The sequence below is a fragment of the Canis lupus genome, chromosome 31 (genome assembly GCF_003254725.2).
Source record: "Canis lupus dingo isolate Sandy chromosome 31, ASM325472v2, whole genome shotgun sequence".
Taxonomy (NCBI): domain Eukaryota; kingdom Metazoa; phylum Chordata; class Mammalia; order Carnivora; family Canidae; genus Canis; species Canis lupus.
The window spans coordinates 39,627,187-39,647,600 of NC_064273.1; the positions used below are offsets into that span (position 1 = coordinate 39,627,187).

General features: G+C 46.7%; 1 protein-coding gene across 7 annotated transcripts in view; it reads left to right on the forward strand.

Annotated features, from left to right (window-relative positions):
• DIP2A (disco interacting protein 2 homolog A) overlaps positions 1–20,414 on the forward strand; it is a 93,102-nt gene that overhangs the window by 24,747 nt on the left and 47,941 nt on the right. For 2 of the 7 annotated variants that reach the window (XM_049104504.1, XM_049104505.1), the window contains exons 3-8: positions 1,273–1,392; positions 2,614–2,733; positions 4,024–4,257; positions 7,928–8,059; positions 18,223–18,342; positions 19,618–19,815. In XM_049104504.1, the coding sequence (XP_048960461.1) occupies positions 1,273–1,392; positions 2,614–2,733; positions 4,024–4,257; positions 7,928–8,059; positions 18,223–18,342; positions 19,618–19,815 (924 nt within the window). The remainder of the gene's footprint in view (positions 1–1,272; positions 1,393–2,613; positions 2,734–4,023; positions 4,258–7,927; positions 8,060–18,222; positions 18,343–19,617; positions 19,816–20,414) is intronic. The other 5 variants (XM_025462213.3, XM_025462215.3, XM_049104506.1 and 2 more) reach the window with 4 other exon arrangements.

The following is a 20,414-nucleotide window of genomic DNA, read 5'->3' on the forward strand; positions in this document are numbered from 1 at the left end:
TAAGTGAAAAGGAACTAGTATCCAGACCGTGTAAGGCAGCTCTGTCCCATTTATTAACTTCCGTGATAATGGAAATGTCATGTAGGGCCGTCCAGCGCTCAAAACAATGGCTAGTGTAACTGGGAGACTGAATTTTTAATTTAAGTGAAATTAATATAAACTTAAAAAGCCAGAAAGTCCCCCAACATGATTTTTTAAAAAGCCCAGTAGGAAACTGGGCTGAAGACTTGATCATGGTTTTGTAAGCGGCAAGCCTACCAGGCAAAAGCAGACAGAGATGGTTGAGCTCAGGGGGAATACGAGGGATGTGGATTAAAGCCATAAGCTGCCGGGTTGTTGGAGGAGGTTCAGACGGCAGGTATGGACAGCCGTAAGGCTGAGGCGGGGCCGCTCGCCTTCCCGTGTCCAGGCGCTCAGGCAAGCTGTTGGGTTTGCACCTGCGCTTTCTCTGGGCACAGGATGACAGCCGTCCTGCTTGCACCTGCGGGTTCCAGGTGCTGAGGGCCACGGAGCCCACAGGGTGCCCTGGCGGCCTCCGCGGGTCCCGGGGTGCAGTGGCTCCATGCCCGGCGGGGGCCGCACACAGCGCTAGGTGACCTGTCCTTGGGGAGCCCGGGCCAAGGGCCCGCTGGCCACCCTTCCAATGTGCCCCAGGCCTCGGACGGACGGAGCGGGGAAGGCTTGTCTCATGCGGGCGTCAGAGGGTAGCAGAGGAGGGTTCAGAGCCAGCACGGGGTCGGCCTCATGACTCCGGGGCCCGCGTGCTCGTGGCCGCATGCTCAGGGCTGTGTGCTCAGCCCCTGTCCTCCCTGCACCGACCCGCAGTGCTGCTGTCCCAGTGACTGCTCAGTGGGATGTCGTTGGGGGCAGTTGGCTGACCTCGTGGACAGTGCCAAGAAGAGTGACACAAGCCATTCCAGATTCAGGACGCATTTGTGATGCAGAAACACGTTTCTAAAGGGCCCTCCCCAGAACGTGCCCTAGTGGCCACGTCGCTGTGATGGTCACCCGTTGTACAGACAGCGGGCGGCGAGGCCAGGCAGGCCGGGCGCGGTCGGGAGAGGGCCGCGGAGGTGTTCATGGCAGCCCACGTCGATGCAGGGCCCTCCTGGGCTTCAGGGGCCGCCAGAGGCTGCGGGCGCTCTGCTGCTACCTGTGGGCAGCGAGCGTGGCGGAGCGACATGGGGCGATGTGTGCTGCTTTAACTGGAGTGTTCCATAATCACAAAAGCAAATTGTTTACGTAAGACAGTCCTACAAATTTGTGTCGTAGGAGTAGATCCGTCCCTACAAGCAGAGAACAGGGTTTCTGGCCCCGCGCAGACGTCAGCTGTGGCGCCTAAGCAGCAGAAGCCGCGGCCGGCCAACTCCCGAGACGAGCGCTTCCGCTCAGGTAGGGGCGCCCACTGGGGCCACGGGGGAAGTGGTTTCCACTGGAGGGATCATTTACCACATCTCTTTTTAAGAGAAAATCTGGCCTCCACACGGCCTCAGGATCCCTAACGTGACCCGTAGGGTTGGCGGTCTCTCCCCAGGAGATGCTCATAAAAATCCCTAGAGAAATCATCCTTTCTGCCGATTAGTATAATTCCTTTAAACTTTTTTGTTCATTTTTGGACCTCAAGCTTCGGGGTTGGTATTGGTAATTTTTGTATGTTGTGGAGTAGCTTTACTACGGCAGGTGTCTTTACTAGTTTTTCTTTTTCTCATTTTGGAGATTTCCTTCTAATCAGATTTCTGCCATTCTGTCAGTACTTTTATGAATATTTAAATCAGTCTGTGATATTTTATTTGTATTATCGGAATGGCCATCGAAAAGATTCATATTTTCAGTTGTAGGCTACATGTCAGTAGCTTTTGGGCCCTCTGCTTCGTCTGCTTAACATTTCCACCCTGTGTGACATACATTTCCTTTCCATTTAAGCTCTTTTGGTAAGCTTTTTTAAATTTTTTAATTAAAAAGATTTTTTTAAGCTCTTATTTATTTATTCATGAGAGACAGAGAGAGGCAGAGACATAGGCAGAGGGAGAAGCAGGCTCCATGCAGGGAGCCCGACGTGGGACTCGATCCCGGGACCCTGAGCTGAAGGCAGACGCTCAGCCCCTGAGCCCCCAGGGGCCCCAGAGTTTCTATTTTCTGTGCCTCCTTAGTAGATACCCTCCAGGGGAGCAGGCTAAACAGTCTAACTGCACTGTTTGAAAGTCATTTGGAATACTTCAGGACACTAGAGACACATTTAGGTTCATTTGTTTCATTTTAATTTGGGGGGTTTATTTTTTATCTAGTTTTGATTTATAACTATGAAAATATTTACATAGTCTAAATCTCCCAACAAAGGAACATTTAAAGAAATCTAGGGCCAATGTCATAGGCTATGCTTATTTTTTTAAATTTAAAATAAATAACAGATAGTATAGTATACGTTTCAGAGGTAGATTTAGTGACCCATCAGTTGCATCTAACACCCAGTGCTCATTACATCATGTGCCTCCTTTATGATAGGCCTTACTCATGTCTCTTTTACATTCAATAAAAACAAATAATATGAACTTAATTTTGTTACTTCGTAAGCAATCTTGTAGAAAGTGTATTTACTGCTGTGTTTTTACGTAGATGTTCACACGGAGGCGGTGCAAGCAGCTCTGGCCAAGTACAAGGAGAGGAAGATGCCTATGCCTTCCAAAAGACGTTCTGTTCTCGTACACTCGTCTGTGGAAACCTACACGCCTCCAGGTATTGATGGATGGCGTCAGGAGCAGCTGTGTGGTCCTTGCACGGCTCCGACCTCATAACCTTCCCTTCCCCGTCTGACCTGTAGTAAAGATTTGGAAAAACTAGAGATTAGAAATATTTGTGTACGTGCAGTGTACACAGTGTGGCTCTAACCCGAGTGGGTGCTTGCTTTCTTCCAGACTTTTGGGTACATTTTAATGCTTTTACTAAGATGCTATTTATTCTTTTTAGTAAAGAGAGGAACCCAAAGTCAATGCTTACTGGAATATTTAAGTTCTCTGATTTAAGAATCTTAAAATTATTCTCATCTTATTGATTATTTACTATATTGTTACCAGGCCTTAAATGGGAGCGGGTTATTTGGAGGATTTTAAAAATTTATTATTGTTTCGTTGTTATTACCATTAGAAATGAGAACTTTTACGTGGAGTATTGGTGATGTCTGGTGTCCTGCTGCTGCCTGTCTTGATTTTGAAGTCACGAAACTGGTGTCAGGAGTTTTTGGTTTGATGATGTAGTGAAAACCAAACACACTAGATTTAGAAGATAATTTGGGGGTTTTGGTAACACTTCCTTTCTAAAGGAAAAGAAAAAGTTTATATTGTTGAAAAAAACTTCTAGAAATAGCTGTCAAATTATTGTTCCCACTAAATATAACTACAGATACCACTCAATTTTTAAGAAAACTTTTTAATAATAAAATGCACAGTCATGGTGACTTGAAAAACCTCAGTGAACAGTTAATCTTACTGAGTGAAGCAGTTGTCTTCGGGGGTTATTCTTCCCCGGGCTCATTGCTGCCTCCCCTAAGAAGATGCAGGTGTGCAGGGGAGGCATGGGCGGGTGGGGCTGCCGCCCCTGACCACTGCGCTGCCTCGGGGGGCAGGCTGGGCCATGTGTCAAGGTCGTGTGGGGCGTTCACTCAGATGAGCACTCAGCACCTAGGGACTGCCGTGGTACTTGGGACCCCACCAAGGCATGTGCTGAAGCCACTTAGGGCTTGGGCTGCTTCCACTCCCAGCATGTGGGCTCCCCGACAGTCCTCCCGGGGAGGCTGGGCTCTGAAACTGCTTTCCCAGGTAGGGCTCCTTGGATCTTACAGCGGAGAACTTAGACCTTCTAGACCCAGGGCAGCCTTTGAGACGACCCCGTGGCCGGCTGGGCCGCAGCGGCGCAGGTGTGCACAGCTTGCCCCGGGCAGGCCTGGGAGACGCAGGTGCCGGTGTGGGAGCTCCACCCCCTCCCCGACTCATCCCTACATTATGCCTGTCATCATTATTTTAACCACAGACACGTCATCTGCCTCAGAAGATGAGGGCTCTTTACGGCGACCCGGGCGACTCACCTCCACTCCGCTCCAGAGCCATTCCAACATCGAGCCCTGGCTCGACCGGGTCATTCAGGGCTCGTCCACCTCATCCTCTGCATCCTCCACCTCATCTCACCCGGGAGGGAGACCCGCCGCCGCTCCCAGTGCCGCCGCCACCGCCACGCTCACAGGCCCCGCGGCCCACGCCCACATAGGTCAGTAACGAGCTGCCGTGGCCCCTCCAGGACAGGGGTGCCTCTGCGCCCTGTGCCCATCAAGACCCACCTCCTATTTTTCATCTGGAAATGTCTTTTTGGTAACAAGAGTAGCTCCTGCTGCGTCTGTGGTTTGGCAGTTCCAGGCATGGTGGGCCCTGGAGTGGCGGTGTTCCTTCATGTCAGGTCCCCTCCTGCTCTGGAGGCCTGGCTGGTGCAGGTGGCAGGTGTAGGGTGGACGGTCCCTCAGGCGTGGCCTTGGCTGCTCCTGATAGCCACCCACGGCCTGCTGCCTCGACGTCATCCCCACCTTTGCTCTTGGCTGCGTGTGCAGAGTTGGAGAGCCATCAGCCGTCCTGTCGCCCGGGCTGTCTGCTGGCCTGCAGTCGTGGGCTGACCTTTCTTCCTCCACGTACCAAGTCACACCACCCCTCAGCCCAAGGAGAGGCCAGGCAAAACTAAATCGCAGAGATGTGTTGATCTTTTCTAAATCGTCCAGTTCTCTAAATTACATTGATCTTAGAAAGGAAAAGTTGCAAACCTCTCATCATTTGAATGCTTTGCACTCAACAGCAGGAGTAGCATAGCATGTGTGAGCTGCGACGGGAGCTCGCGTGCGCTCTGCACTCGTGCCTGCACAGCAATGCATTTCTTGGGTGGTGCTGTCAGCGTGGCCGCAGACCCTCTGAACCCCCATGGTTCTAGACGTGGAGGGAAGACAAAAGTCAGGTTGTTCGTGACCTGCCTGAGATCACGCAGCTGTCCTAGCGGTGAAGCCAGGGCTGATGCAGTTTTCTTGGTTCCCACTCATTTCTTTGCTATTCTACTAAAACTGGAATGCGTACCAGCTGCACATCAGTGACAGGCTCCTGTTTTCAGGGAGGGGGGTCCCAGCAGGCCAGACACCCCCAGGCAGGGCGGGCTCGGGCTGAGCTGCTTTCATGTGAATGTTGGTCACTCGGCTGCACTGGGAGTGCGTTGGGTGACGTCTCCGCATCCCCTATGGACACATCACGGATGCGCTTCGCTGTTTATGTGTTGAGTCAGTACAGGAACCCTGCACGCTTCTGTGGAGCCTGTGTCATCTACCATGACGTAGCCTCGCTGCCTCCAGCACGCAGAGAAGCTGTCGGTCTAGTCCTCCGGGTAGCAGGAGAGGCTGGGGCTTGAGCAGAGCCCACGGACGCTGTTCTGGCCGTCCTCCTGGGTGTCCTGGGGCGGCTCGCGGTCTCTGCCCCCCCGTCCTCAAGGACGGCTTCCAGGGAGAGCCTGAAAAACAGCTTTCACACGGATACATTTTTTTCCTCGTTTGTCACAGTGATTTGACTTATCGGAAATACACAGATGTCTCCAAAGTGAGAAAACAGTTGTTTCCGAATGTGCTGTTATCTTATTTCTGCTTCCTGAGACTCTTCTCGGTGAGATGGGGTAGGAACAAGACTGTGTTAGCCGCCCGTGGGCTCTTGCAGTCCCTGCTTCCCGTGGCTTAGAGAGGAAAGCGTATCCAGCGTGAGCGACTGGCTACAGCTTATAACTTAGCCTGACAGCGCTGGACTTTCTGGTGGCTGTGGGGCCTTTTAACGACGCACGCAGCCGCAAGGTGTGTGTCGCCCTGGCGGTGGAGGGTGACGAGGGACAGTTGTTACCGTGGTGCACGGAGGACCCCCAACTCTAGCAGGTGTGGCCGTACCCCTCTTTTCTCCCATCCCACTCGCTTGGCCTCCATATACATTGTGTGATCAAGTCTGGTAAATTCTAATAATCTTAACTGTGGATTGTGGGTTCCATATGCTAAATGTTCTCTGGGTATAGATGACTTGAGTTCCTGAATCTGAAAATGGTCACCTTCCTGCTCTGTGTTATAAAAAATCACCTTTTTAGTTTTTATCACTGGAGAATTCTTCAGTTTGGACTGAGGAAAGAAATCTAGAAAGGAGAAAATTATACTAGGTAAAAAAACCTTGAGGTTCAATATATTAGGTAAAGGTAATTTAAAAAAATATGTTGTTTTCGATTTTGGATTAAAGAAATCAAATCCATAAAACACTGGGACACAGATGTAAATACCTGTATTTAAAAGTAGTATTTCCAGGGTAGCCCGGGTGGCTGAGCAGTTTACTGCCACCTTTGGCCCAGGGCGTGATCCTGGAGACCCGGGATCGAGTCCCGCGTTGGGTTCCCTGCGTGGAGCCTGCTTCTCCCTCCGCCTGTGTCTCTGCCTCTCTCTCTCTCTCTGTTTCTCATGAATAAATAAAATCTTAAAAAAAAAAAAAAAATTAAATAAATAAATAATAAATAAAAGTAGTATTTCCAGTTAAAGCAGTTCATTTTTATTTTAAATATTGTTTATTTTTATTGTTTTTTTGAAGATTTTATTTATTTATTCATGAGAGACACAGAGAGAGGCAGAGGGAGAAGCAGGCTTCCTGCAGGGAGCCCAACGTGGGACTCGATCCCAGGACCCTGGGGTCACGCCCTGAGCCGGAAGCAGACGCTCAACCACTGAGCCACCCAGGTGTCCCTATTTATTTTTATATGGTGTTTTTAAAACTACTTTGTAGTTAAGATTACCATTTATGCATTTTTCATGAATACTGTTAAAATCACTTCCTCTTTTTGCTAGACTTGGAAGGTTGGGGAAATTTCTTTCTAAACTAAAAGAACCTCATGATAGGCATACTTTAAAATGCTAATTTCATCAATATCATGCTTTCTCAAGGGTTATGAAAACTCTGTCATTAAGTTAGATTTTTCCAGATGGTGTTTTCTGCTCTGTAAATAGTTGAGTTTGGGTTTTGCTTCCATATAATTTCATCTATCTACATATTTAAAAATTTTTTTTAGCTTGCACTTTGCCTGGGTTATGATGTAGTAGGTAAAGGATTGGAATTTAAAATCAGAAACAGCAGAATGGCATCTGGGGTGGCGGGAGCAGGGTCAGGACCAGGGGACTGCAGGTCTGTCCCGATGGCCCTGGTACAGATGCCCGCTCACACCCACACCTCTGCAGCTCAGAGGCGGCCGGCGTTCCAGATAGTTAACATGTGCCGTAGGATAAAGGTTAAACCCCAAAATGTGCGTTCAGACGGTGGAAGGAGTGGCTTTCAACATTTTCTGCATCTAACGCCATTGGTCTTTAACTGTGATGTTAATATCCTGTGTCGTTAGGACTTAACGGAGATCCCCCAGTAGTGACGTGTGTTGACCTGGCAGTGGGGATAATTTTTATCTGCCTAGGCTTGTTTTTGTGTATTTGTGACATCCAACATACTTTTTTGGGGAGAGAGGGATAGTTTACAGAAGCTTGCCCTTTTTTTCATAATACAATGAAAATGGTTCAGTGAACAATTGATTTAAAATGTGTCTGTGCTTCATTGAGATTTCTAACTGCAGCTCACTCGTGCCTGTCAACACACTGTCGTCGTTGGAGGTTCTGGCCGAGATCCCTTTGAGAACCAAAGAGCCCACTTGCACACGGGTATCCACAGACCGTGCCTGGGAGTTCAGAGTTCATAGGGTCTCAGTCAACCGGAAAAAGAGAATTAATTGGAGTACCACCTCCCTTGCTTAGAGCTCAGCGAGTGAGGCTTTAGTTGAATGGGGTTTATAGAGCGACTTAATCCTCTTCTGAATCAACCGCCACTCTCATTTGGGGTTTGTTTTTCCAAAGCAGATCTGCACTCTGCCCCTCCGGATGTCACCACGGGCCTCGTGGAGCTCTCCCACTGCGAACGTCCACAGCTGGCTTCTGTGAGGGGTGTCCCTCGGGGCTACAGCGGGAGCGTCCTGGAAACGGCCGGTGGTGAGCATGCCTCTCTTTGTCCTTTAGAAGCAGCAGAGCACAGCCTTTCTCTTCAGGTATTGACCATGAGCATCGTTTAGGTGCATTTGCATTAGCAGACCTGCGCCAGCCATGAGTTATCACGGTGCACGTGGGCTGAAGCCAGCGTGTGGGCTGGGCGTTATTACAGAGAGTGCCGAGGGGAGGAAGAGTCAAAAATCTCTGGAAGGGTCAGGGGGGGAACAAGGAGAGTAGGGAAGAGAAAGCCTCGACATTTAAATTGGATGCAAAAGCAGTTTGTAGCTATAGAACGGCAGGAAAAGGAGAAGCCGTGGCAGTCTTTGCTGCAGACTGTGCGTGGCCTCAGTGGGAGAGCGCTTTGCCCGTGACACCCGTCCCCACACTGTCCGCGCCCACAGCCCGAGCAGCGGGCACTGCAGCGAGAGCGTGGTTTCTCACCTGCAGGCTGGGAAGGCCAGCGTGACCTTCACAGTGTCCTCATTTAGACCATTTCCTTTTGAATCAGTTTCCAGCGTCTTTGATCAAAATCCTGTGAAGTTTTCTTTGCAGTGTTTCAGGTCTGAATTGGAGGAAAATCCAGAGGATCTTAGATCTGAGGTTTTAACATGTATTCTGATATTCCTAAGTGGTGGATCAAATTTTGTCCAGGTCCTTTAGCTCCTTGTCCAGACATAGTAGGAAAATACTGAGTCAACAAGAAGCAGGTTTTCCACTGGTTAGATTTTTTAAAATTTGATTATATAAAAAAAAACTTAAGAGCTCAGTTGAGGCATAACTGACATGTAATCAACTGCACATATTTAAAGTGTACAGTTTTACATGTTTTAAGACATGTACACCTGTGAAACCATCCCTGTGATGAAGATAGTGAACACATCCGTCTTTCCCCTCTGCTCCTCCCCCTGCACTCCCTCGCTCAAATGATGAATGAATGAATGAATGAATACATACATACATACATACATAAATGGTTAGGTGTCCAGTTCTTGTTTCAGCTCAGGTCATGGTCTCAGGGTTGTGGGATGGAGCCCCGCCTCAGGGCTGTACTCCGCAGGGAGTCTGCTTGAGATTCTCTCTCTCCCTCTGCCCCACCCCCCGCCCTCTCCCATCACCCCCATCCCTGTCTCACTCAAAAATAAATAAATCTTTCAAAGAAAGATAGTGAACACATCCAGCATTCCTAAAAGTTCCCTGGTGCACCTTGGTAATACCTCCCCTCTGCCCTTTCTGACTTCCCCCAGACTTCCTGCAGCCCTCATTTACTTCCTGACACTATGAATTAGTTTGCATTTTCTGGAATTTTGTATAAATAGAATCATGCAAGGGGAATCCCTGGGTGGCTCAGCGGTTTAGCGCCTGCCTTTGGCCCAGGGCGTGATCCTGGAGACCCAGGATTGAGTCCTGCATCAAGCTCCCTATATGGAGCCCACGTCTCCCTCTGCCTGTGCCTCTCCCTCTCTCTCCCCCTCTCTTTTTCCCTCTCTCTCTCCCTCTCTCTCTCTCCCCCTCCTTCTCCCTCTCTCTCTGTGTCTCTCATGAATAAATAAGTAAAATCTTAAAAAAAAAAATCATGCAGTATCTACTCTTAGATTGTCTGGCCTCAGCCCCTCTACATATGTACTTTGAGATTCACTCGTGGTCTTGGATGTAGTTTGTTCCTTTTGCCGGTAAGTTGTATCTTGTTTTATGGATGTGGATGTGCTGTGCTGTAGTTCTCACCTGTTGAGGGGTACCTGGGTTGCCTCCAGGTTTGGGAGGCAAATACAACTAAAGCTGCCGTGAATACTCCTACAAGGTTTGGTGTAGAAGTATACTTTCATTTCTTTTGGGTCAATAGCTAGGAATAGAATGGCTGGATCACATAGTAGGTTTATGCTTAACTTTCTAAGAAATTACCAAACCGATTTCCAAAGTGGTTGTCCTATTTTACATTCCCAGGCTAGAGATGAGTGCTCACGTCCTCCCACACCCTTGCCTGCGGTTGGTGTGATCAGGCTTGTTAACGTCAACGTGGAGCTGGGTGTGTGGAGGTATCTCGCTGAGGTGTTAATTAGCATCTCCCTAAAGACTCAGGATGGGGAGCACCTTTTTATATACTTATTTGCCATCTGTATGTCTTTTAAAGTCTGTTCAGATCTTTTGCTTTCTTTTTAATGTGCTCTTTTCTTATTAAGTTTTGAGAGTTTGTTATATATTCTGGATTCAAGTTCTTTATCAGGTGTATAATTTGGATTTTTCTCCCAGCCTGTGGCTTGTGTTTCTCTCATTCTCTTAACAGTGACTTTCAAAGAGCAGAAGTTACTGATTGTGATGAAGTCCAGTTTACTCATGTTTTCCTTTATGGTTCCTACTTCTGTGTCATATCTAAGATATATTTCCCTAACCCAAAATCATAAAGGTTTTCCATGTTTTCTCCTAGGATTTTGTAGTTTGTTTTATATGTAGATCCATTTCAAGTTAATTTTAGTGTAAGTACAGCGTATAGATGGGAGTTTGTTTTTTTTTTGCATGTGGATGTCGAGCTGTTCCAGCATCGTTTGCTCCAAGGCCCACTCTTTCCCCCACTGAATTTCTTTGGGATCTTCAATGAAACTTGGTAGACCATGTATGAGAAGGATCTGTTCCTGGCTCTTTGTGCTCCCCCATGGCTGTTTGTCCATCTTCGTGTCAGTACTACAGTGTCATGGTTACTGTGGTTTTACAGCAGATCTTGAAATTGTGTAATTTGTCTTCAAACTCTGCTTTTCATTTTGCAGTTTGCTTTGGCTCTTCCAGTTCCTTTGCATTTTAGTGTATTTTTTTATATTTTTATTTTTTAAAGATTTTTATCTATTTATTTATTCACAAGAGACAGAGAGAGAGAGAGAGGCAGAGACACAGGCAGAGGGAGAAGCAGGCTCCATGCAGGGAACCCGATGTGGGACTCGATCCCGGGTCTCCAGGATCAGGCCCTGGGCCAGAGGCAGACGCTCAATCACTGAGCCACCCAGGCTGCCCTAATGTATTTTTTTAAATCAGTTTGTTTCTATCAAAATTCCTACTGGATTCTTAAAATATTTTATATTTCAATTGATAAATACAGGGGATCCCTGGGTGGCTCAGTGGTTTAGTGCCTGCCTTTGGCCCAGGGTATGATCTTGGAGTCCTGGGATCGAGTCCCGCATCGGGCTCCTTGCATGGAGCCTCCATGCTTCTCCCTCTGCCTGTGTCTCTGTCTTTTTCCTCTCTCTTGTCTCTCATGAATAAATAAATAAAGTCTTTTAAAAAATTGAAAAATACAGTATATCCCTCCATGTATTTGGCTCTTACAAAAAATTTTTAGCATTGTTTTGTTAAAATTATTCCATAATAGGTTATGTTTTTGATATTATTCAATTACAATGTTATTATAAATATTAGAATTTTAAATTTTTTCCAGTTGCTTATTACTGGTCTGCAGAAATGCAATTGGTTTTTGTTTGTTGGCCTTTTATAAGTTTATTAACTTCTTTGGTAGATTCCTTAAGATTCTATATGTTTAGCCATATTGTCTAATATGGTTTTAATTTTCTTTCCAAATTGTCTTTAGGGACATTTATTTTTCTGGCCTTACTGCAATGTGTAGGACTTCCACTTGTGTCATTGAGAAGTGTTGAAAGTTGTTTCCAGCTGTAGGAGGAAAGCATCCACTTTTTCGTGTTTGAATTGTGATCTTAGCTGTGGGTTTTTCAAAGATGCTCATCATTAGGATATTATTTTCCTAATTTCCTGAAAATTTTTATCTTGGTTTTTGTTAAATGATTTTTTTTTTTAAGAGAGAGAGAGTGAGCATGCAAGGGTTGGGGAGGGGCAGAAGGAGCAAGAGAATCTTAGGCAGGCTCCAACATCTACCAGGGGACTCCATCTCACAACCGTGAGGTCATGATCTGAGTTGAAATCAAGAGTCAGGCACTTCACCAACCGAGCCACCCAGGCACCCCTGTTAAATGAATTTTTTTATCTAGTAAAGTCACATAGGGTTTTTCTTTTGTAGTTTGTTAATGTAGTAAATTTCATTGATTGATATTTGAGTGTTAAACCAAAGTTACGCTCTCAGGATAAACCCAACTTGGTTATCATGCGTAATTATTACACATAATTGTTTCTGTATTATGGATTTCATTTGCTAATACTTTCTGTTAAGGATTTTGTGCCTATGTTTAAGATACATAGTGGTCTGTAAGATTTTTTTTCTTGTAATATCTTTGTCTTGGTATCACAATAACACTCATCTCAAAACGAATTGAGAAATATTCCTTCCTCTTCTACTTTCTAATCAGAGAAAATAAATTTTCTGTTCTTGAGTCAGTTTTGTGTATTGGAGGAATTTGTTCATCTGTGCTCTCCAATTTAGGCAGAAGTTCATGATATTCCTTGATTTTCCTCTGATGTATTTGAATCAGTGGTGCTGTCCCCTCTTATATTTCTGGTATTTGTAATTAGTGTCCTCTCTCTTTTTATCTTGATAATCCTAGCTAGAAAGTTAATTGAATTTTATTTATCTTGGGCTAATAAATAGTGGTTTAGTGGTTGAGCTTCTGCCTTCAGCTCGGGGCATGATTCCAGGGTCCTGGGATCAAGTCCCTCATCAAGCTCCCTGCATGGAGCCTGCTTCTCCCTTTGCCTGTGTCTCTGCCCCTCTTCTCTGTGTCTCTCATGAATAAATAAAATCTTTTTAAAAATTAAAGAATTTTATTTATCTCTGAAAGAACCAGTTTTGGTTTCTTTTTTTCTATTGTGTTTATCTCTGATCTTCTATTTATTCCTATCTTTTTTCTACTTATTTTGGATTTACTTTGTTTTTCCTTTTCTAATTTTTTGAGGTGGAATCTTAGATCATTGAATTTATTCCTTATTTATTCCTTAGTCCTTTATTCCTTCTTTCCGGATGAAAGTATTTAGGGGTACCTGGGTGGCTCAGTTGGTTAAGCATATGACTCGACTTCAGCTCAAGTCATGATTTGAGGATCATGGGATTGAGCCCTGCATCGAGTTCCATGCTAGATGTGGAACCTTCTTTTTTTTTTAAAATTTTTTTTTAAATTTTTATTTATTTATGATAGTCACACACACAGAGAGAGAGAGAGAGGCAGAGACACAGGCAGAGGGAGAAGCAGGCTCCATGCACCAGGAGCCCGACGTGGGACTCGATCCCGGGTCTCCAGGATTGCGCCCTGGGCCAGAGGCAGGCGCCAAACCGCTGCGCCACCCAGGGATCCCTAGATGTGGAACCTTCTTAAGATTCTCTCTCTCCTCCTATCTCTTTCCCCCTCTCCCTCCCTCTTAAAAAGAAAAGTTGTTTAAAGCTATAAATACCCTTCTGAGAGCTGTTTTAACATCCCGCATGTTTTGATATGTTCTTTTCCTTTTTAATATTCAATTCTAGATATTTTCTCTCATGCTTTCCATTTTGACCCATGATCTATTTAGAAATGTGTTGTTTAATTTCAATAAATTTCCAAATAGTTCAGGTATATTTCTTTTAGTATATTATATAATTCAGCTCCTTCTAAATATATTCAAACTTTTTAATGACCGAACACATGATCTGTTTGGGGCATATAATGCTGTTGGGTAGTTTTCTGTGTAAATGAAAGTTATATTCAGTTGGTTGATACTTTAGTTTGAGTCTTCTCTCTCCTTACTGATTATCTACGTACTTTTTCTGTAACTTGCTGAGAGGGGTATTGAATTGCTAACTATAATTTTGGATTTTTCTTTTTGTTTAGATCTGTCAGTTTTTGTTTTGTGTATTTTGAAGTTCTATTATTAGGTGCATACATATTTAAAATTGTTCTGACTTGATGAATTGGCCACTTTATCATCATAAAATTATCTTTTGTGATGTTTCTTATCCTGAAGTCTTCTTTATCTGGTATTATTATGGCTGCCTTCAGCCATTTGATGAGTATAGTTACATGGCAAATTTTTTTTATCCGTTTACTTTTACCCTGCCTAGGTCTTTAAAATTAAAATGAGTTTCTTTTAATTAGATTTTATTCATTCTTACATGTTTCTTTAAGCAGACAATCGTTTACTTAGTTGGAGTGTTTGGACCATTTATACTGAATGCAGAACCAGATCTCACAACTCCAAGATTACCACCCCAGCTGAAACCAAGACTCAGATGTTCAACTGACTGAGCTACCCAGGCATCCCCTGCCATGGTCCATTTTAATTAGTGTTTTGGTTGGGTTTAAATCTATGATCCTGCACTATTTTCTCTCTTTCACCCATCTGCTAATTTTAGTCCTTTGTCTGCTTCCTTTTGGTTTCTCTTCTATTCTATATATACTTTTTTTTTTTAGTGGTTACTATACAATTTACTATATGCATCTTTACCTCATCACTGTATTCCTTTACATGATACTATATATACTATATGTGGCAAAGATGGTTTTTTAAAAAATGTTATTGGGACCATTGGAAAGTTTGTTGGGAAAAGTTAAACTTAGTTCCTTTTCCCATACCATTGAAAAGGCAAAACTCCAAAAGAAACAGACATCTGAATATAAGAAATGAATTGGTGAATTTTCTTTAACCTAGTTATAAGTAAAGCCTTTCTAAATTTAACTAAAAATCTACGTGCAATAAAAGTAATGTGAATTTAACTACATAAAACTAAAAAAATTCTTTAGATGGCAAAATAAAGAGAGTCACAAGAATTGACAAACTAGGAGAAACTATTCACAGCATTTGTGATAAAACTCTGATACTTCTAAAATGAAAGACTTTTTAAAAGATTTTATTTATTTATTAGAGAGAGAGTGAGAGAGAGAACACGAGCAGGGGCAGAGGGAGAGGGAGAAGCAGACTCCCTGCTGAGCAGGGAGCCTGACATAGGACTTGATCCCAGGACCCTGAGATCATTACCTGAGCTAAAGGCAGACACTTAACTGACTGAGCCACCCAGCCGCCTCTGAGTAGACTTTTAAGAATAGGAAAAGACCCAGAATCATATGGAGTGCCAATCAGCAAATTATGGTGTATGGACTGGCATCTTGCTTTTGTAAATAATGTCTTATTGGGATGAGCCTTGCCCATCCTTCCCATGTCATCTTTGCTGCTTTTGCCCCAGAATCACAGAGCAGAGTAGTTAAAACCGAGACTGTGCTCTCTGCCCAGAGCATTTCCTATCTTGCCCTTTAAGAAAAGTTTGCCAACTCTTAGTGTAGGAAAAGGGGCAAAAAATAGGAACATCTGGTTTATAAGAGTGTATAAAAGTAGCTCTTGAGCATCATGTTCAGCCTTTTTCATAATTAGAGAAATAACACACTGTTGCTGGGAATGCAAAATAGTTAAACCTCTTTGGAAGAGAAATTGGTAAAATATATAGAGGTACTTCTCTTTGGACCCAGCTGTGCCAAGGTAGGAATTTACTCTGAACATACATTTCCAAAACGAAGGAAATCCATTTGCATGAAGTAGTTCTTTGCAGCACTATGTATAATTGCAAAATATTAGAGACTCCCTAGCTCTCTAAACTTCACAAATTGGTTGACTAAACCTAGTATTTTTGCATTATGGAGTATAATGCAGCTGTCAAAAATAATGAGAAAGCTCTTTATGACTTGGAGTAAGGTGTTTTTCCAGGATGTTAAGTGGAAAAACAAAAAGTGAAAGAGCAGTTCTAGAATGCCACCTTTTGTGTGAGAGAAAAGGGGACGTGACGAAGCATTTCTGTGCACAGAAGGACCTGGGAGGGGACCAGAAAGCAGTGAGACCAGAAAGCACCTCTCCAGAGGTGGTGGGAGGAGATGAAGAGGGCGTGCTGTTTCTTTGAGCTTGTCTTTATATAGCTTTGACTTTTAGAAGCTTGTTAACGTAATAACAAAATTCAGAGCATAAACTTGAAGGATGGGAAACTGAAAACAAGTGGAAGTAAGCATGGTTGTTGTGTTCGTGAAGCACTGTAGCCACGTTTAGGGGCGATGGGGAGAAGGGTAGGGTAGGTAGGTGACGAACACAGTCCTGGGCGGGACACCACAGTCTTCGACGAGGTGGAGTGTGAACAGCGAAGAAGCTTGAGCTCAGAAGGGGTAAAGCCACTTGGAAATTCTTTTATATACACGATAGTGCTGAGCAGAGGCGTTGATGTTGTTGGGAGTCAGTGCAAACGTGAGTGGGAAGGGGAGGAGGAAACCTGGGGGAGGACTGGGATGGGAAGCACGGTGTGGACTCCTGGCTCCTAAGATCCTGCTGTGCACTGTGCGCTGGCCTGTAGGTGTGTGTGCCCGCGGCCCCTGCCTGTTACACACCTAGTCTGCGTTTTTAGCTCCGATTCCAACAGTAGCAAAGGCACTGCAGGCTCACTGGGCACACCTGGTGGCCAGAGCTTGGTCTCCGACATCCCCCCCGCCCCCCCAGGAGGCCCCGGGCTCCTTAGAGAAAGAGTTCATGCCGGGCTGGGGCGGGACAGCCTGAACGGCTCCGAAACGTCCTAGGACAGAGTGGACGGCAGTGTAGGCAAACGATGGGGGCGTGTCACAGATCAGCTTGCATGGGATCCCACCGGCTAAATATGGGACAATTTGTCAAAATAGTTAAGACCCCAGAGGCACGGGGGCTCTGTGGGTGAGGCGTCTGCCTTCGGCTCGGGCCGCGCTCTCGGGGTCCTGGGAGCGAGCCTGTGTGCGCCGTCGGCCTCTCCCTGTGCCTCTGCCCCGCCCCCTGCTCCTGCTCTGTCTCAAATAGAAATAAATAAAATCTTTAAAAAATAGTTAAGAACCATAAGAAAAGAAAAAAATCTTTTCTAAAAAGATTTATTTATTTATTTGAGACAGAGACTGAGAGTGGGGGAGGGGCCGAGGGAGAGAAAGTCTAAAGCCGGGTCCCCACTGAGAGCGGGGCGCGACCCGGGCTCAGTCCCACCCCGGATCCCGACCTGGCCCCAGTGCTCTGCAGGACTGAGCAGCCCTGAGCATCGGTAGACGGACAGACGGACGGACAACAGAATGCTGAGGGTCGACGACCGCACGGCTTCTGACACGAATGACCCCGTGGTGCTAAAAGCAGGGCAAGGCTTCTATGAGGATCAGGGTGCTTGGGCGGCCCGAGGTGCCTCCTCGCTCCCGCGTTAGTTCGGGGGGCGCGGGGCACCGTGCAGTGCGGAACCGGGCGGCGCTGTGGGTGAGGAACGGCCCGGAGCGCGGCCCGAGTGGAGTCCTGGGAAAACCTCAGGCAAACGAAGAGGAGGAGTGTTCTGCTTCATTAGACAAAAAAAAAAGAACTATTCTTTCAGAATGTCGGCGTCATAAAGGACGAAGAAGTGTGTCAGGCCCCGGAGGCTGGACAGTGCTTGCCTGGGGGCGGGTGCCACAGGCCGTGGGCGCCCCCTGCACAGCGGCCCTGCTCCCGGCCCCGCTCCCTCCCACCCGGCCGAGCCGCGCTGTGGGCCCGCCGGCTGCTCTGGGCCCCGGGCCTCTGACCTCGTCCTGCTGCTTCCCCCGGGGACGGCGAGCTGAGGGCGGACGCCGTCTGTCCGTCTGTCTGCTGCATGACGTCTCCCACAGCATTGCGACTTCATCGTTAGGACGCCAAAGAGCATTTAGTTTATGTGGCTTGAATGTCTGAGTATTTACTATGTTAGAAGGTAAAACTAAAGATTTAAAAAATATTTATTAATCCATTTAAAAATAGCAACAAGAAATGCATCACATCTTCACCTAAATAGCACATATTTAGGAAAGAATTGCTAAAACAAAGATTTGTCTTGTTTTCCACTGTTGCCCTTCTGCGGCGGAGCTGGCGTCATGGAAGCCCTGTGCCTCGTCCCTGCCCCTCCTGTTGTGGCTCACGTTGTGGGGGAGGCTCACGTGCCCTGGGAGGAGGGCGGGAAGGCCAGTGATGCCACCAGGTGGCCATGATCGCCCGGAAGGGGCTCTGGACCACCCTGAAAATCACTAGTTTAAAAAAAACAAAATTCAAACAAAAAACAAAAAACAACAACATTCTAGTTCCCAGAAGGCCTTCGGTGAATATTTGTTGAATGAATTAGTGATTCCAAAACGGCTGCCTGACAGGGCGAGTGCTGGCTTGGGTGTAGGAGTTCCGGCACGTTCGTGCGGCTGGTCCAGGACCCCGTCTGCGTCCTGTCTCCGGAGGGTCAGCGGGCTCTGGCCTCAGCGCTCCTCTTCCCGTGGCAGGTGTCCCTGTGAGCAGCAGAGTGTCCTCCAAAATCCAGCAGCTTCTCAACACCCTGAAGAGGCCCAAGCGCCCTCCGCTGAAGGAGTTCTTTGTGGATGATTTTGAGGAGCTGTTGGAAGGTGAGAGATCTCGGGCGGGCTCTCGGGTCTGTGTAGACGAGGCGGCTGTCGCGTCCAGGGTTGGGGGCAAATGTGTGTCGTGTGTGGTCACCTCGGGACATTACAGCACAATGAAGTGATCCCCCGTCTGTTTCCCGCCCCCGGGGTCGCGGCGTGTCCCGCGTGACTGCTGGCCTCACTGTGAACGGGGCGGAAGCACGATGCTCGATGCCGTAGTTCAGGGACTTCACACTCCCTGTGCCTCTGGTCCAGGCCTTAGTGCTTTACAAGAATACTCCTAAGGTTTCGTTTTACATACATTATTTCAGCTTTTTTTTTTTTTAAAGTCCCAATGTGGAGCTTGAACTCACGACCCTGAGATTGAGAGTCAAATGCTCCACCAACTGAGCCAGCCAGGCACCCCCATTATTTCAATTTTTATTTAAGCTTTAAATCTGAAATACAGTCTTACATGGTGTTAAGGTATATTTTTAGCATAGTTTTGGCCCTGGTTCATAAACTCAGTCTCTCACTTATGAATGAGATATACACTTTTAGGGAAAAAGAATGTAGGTTTATTTTTAAAAGAAAATTACCAGGAGGTAGAAGGAAGCATGAACCTGTGGAAGAGGCACAGAAATAGAGCCCAGTGCAAGGCTGGAGCGCGCCGTGTCCGCCCACCGCCCCTGCGTCTCTGGGGCAGTCTTGCTGCCCCCCCCACCCCCCCCCCACCCCCCCGGCCTCGCTGGTGGTTAGCTGCAACCTGGAGGGCGTTGTCATCCCCTTGATCATCGGGTAATGCCCTTCACGTTCAGGGCTCAGCGGTGTGAATGCTCCCTGGGGAGGCTTTCTTACACTCGGGCCGATGCTGTTACACAGCCATTGGAAATATAATGGATTTTACTTTATTTTCTTCTTTCACCGCGGTGAGCGTTGTTTTGTGTGCCCAACCAGAAATGATGCTCCTCCTCACTTCCATCTTTCATCAGCGGGACTCATCCACTCCTTAGCTGTCCGCACTGGCCGTAACCCCAGAACGCTCCAGAATGCTGGAGCAGCACTGCTGCCCTTCTGGGGACTGTCCCGTGTGGGTACGGTCACCGTGTCTGTTACCATCCGTGATGGATCTCCACCTGTCCTTTGGTCAGTTGGTCCGTGACTGTGACATTGATAAGGGAATCTAAACAAGTTATTGTGACCTTTTTATAGTTGGCAATTTTTAAGAGAACACTTAAAAACAGAATGTATGCATGGTACTATGAAATGCTGATTTTTAAATTTCAATTTTGCTTGTAGTGCAGCAGCCAGATCCAAATCAGCCAAAGCCGGAGGGAAGCCAGATGGTGGTGCTGAAAGGGGAGCCTCTGGCCGTGGGGATTCCCTGGCCACCGTCCCTGCTGGCCGCCTTGCAGCGGTGGGGTACGACGCAGCCCAAAGCCCCCTGTCTGACCGCCTTAGACACAGCTGGGAAGGCCGTCTACACCCTCACCTATGGCAAGTGTCACCAGAAGGCATTTGGGCTCTGGTTTAGCTGTAACATGTTACCTGTCATGTCATACAACACGGCCGTACAGCTTCATGAGCATGATGGAGCGGATCCTGAGAAGCCAACACAACTGCCCACAAACCAGAACATTGCCTCAGTCCAGGTGCCCCCCCGCCCCCACCCACTGCCCCTTCCTCCAGCAGAGGGGACTACTCACCCACTGCTGGTGACCAGCCCCTGCCCTGAGGTCAAGGGTCACAGCTACATATGCATCTCTGAGCACGGGAGTTTAGTTTTGTCTAATTTTGAACTTTGTATAGATGGAATCCTACAGTATGTGTTTTTGTATTTAGCATCTTTGGTTCCACATTATATTTTTATGTAACACGAGTCATAAGCATCTGGCTTGATGCATTTTCATGGAGTGTGACTATACTCCTGTTGCTGGCACTCAGCTCCCAAGTGTTCCCCAGGCTCTTGGTCCCTACCACCACGCACATCCTCGCTGACGGTCAAACTGTCCTGATGCCTGTGAACACCTCTGGGTTTCACTGTCGCTAAGTTTTATGTGAGTGGGATCATGTGAAAGCCGTTCTGTGTCTGCATG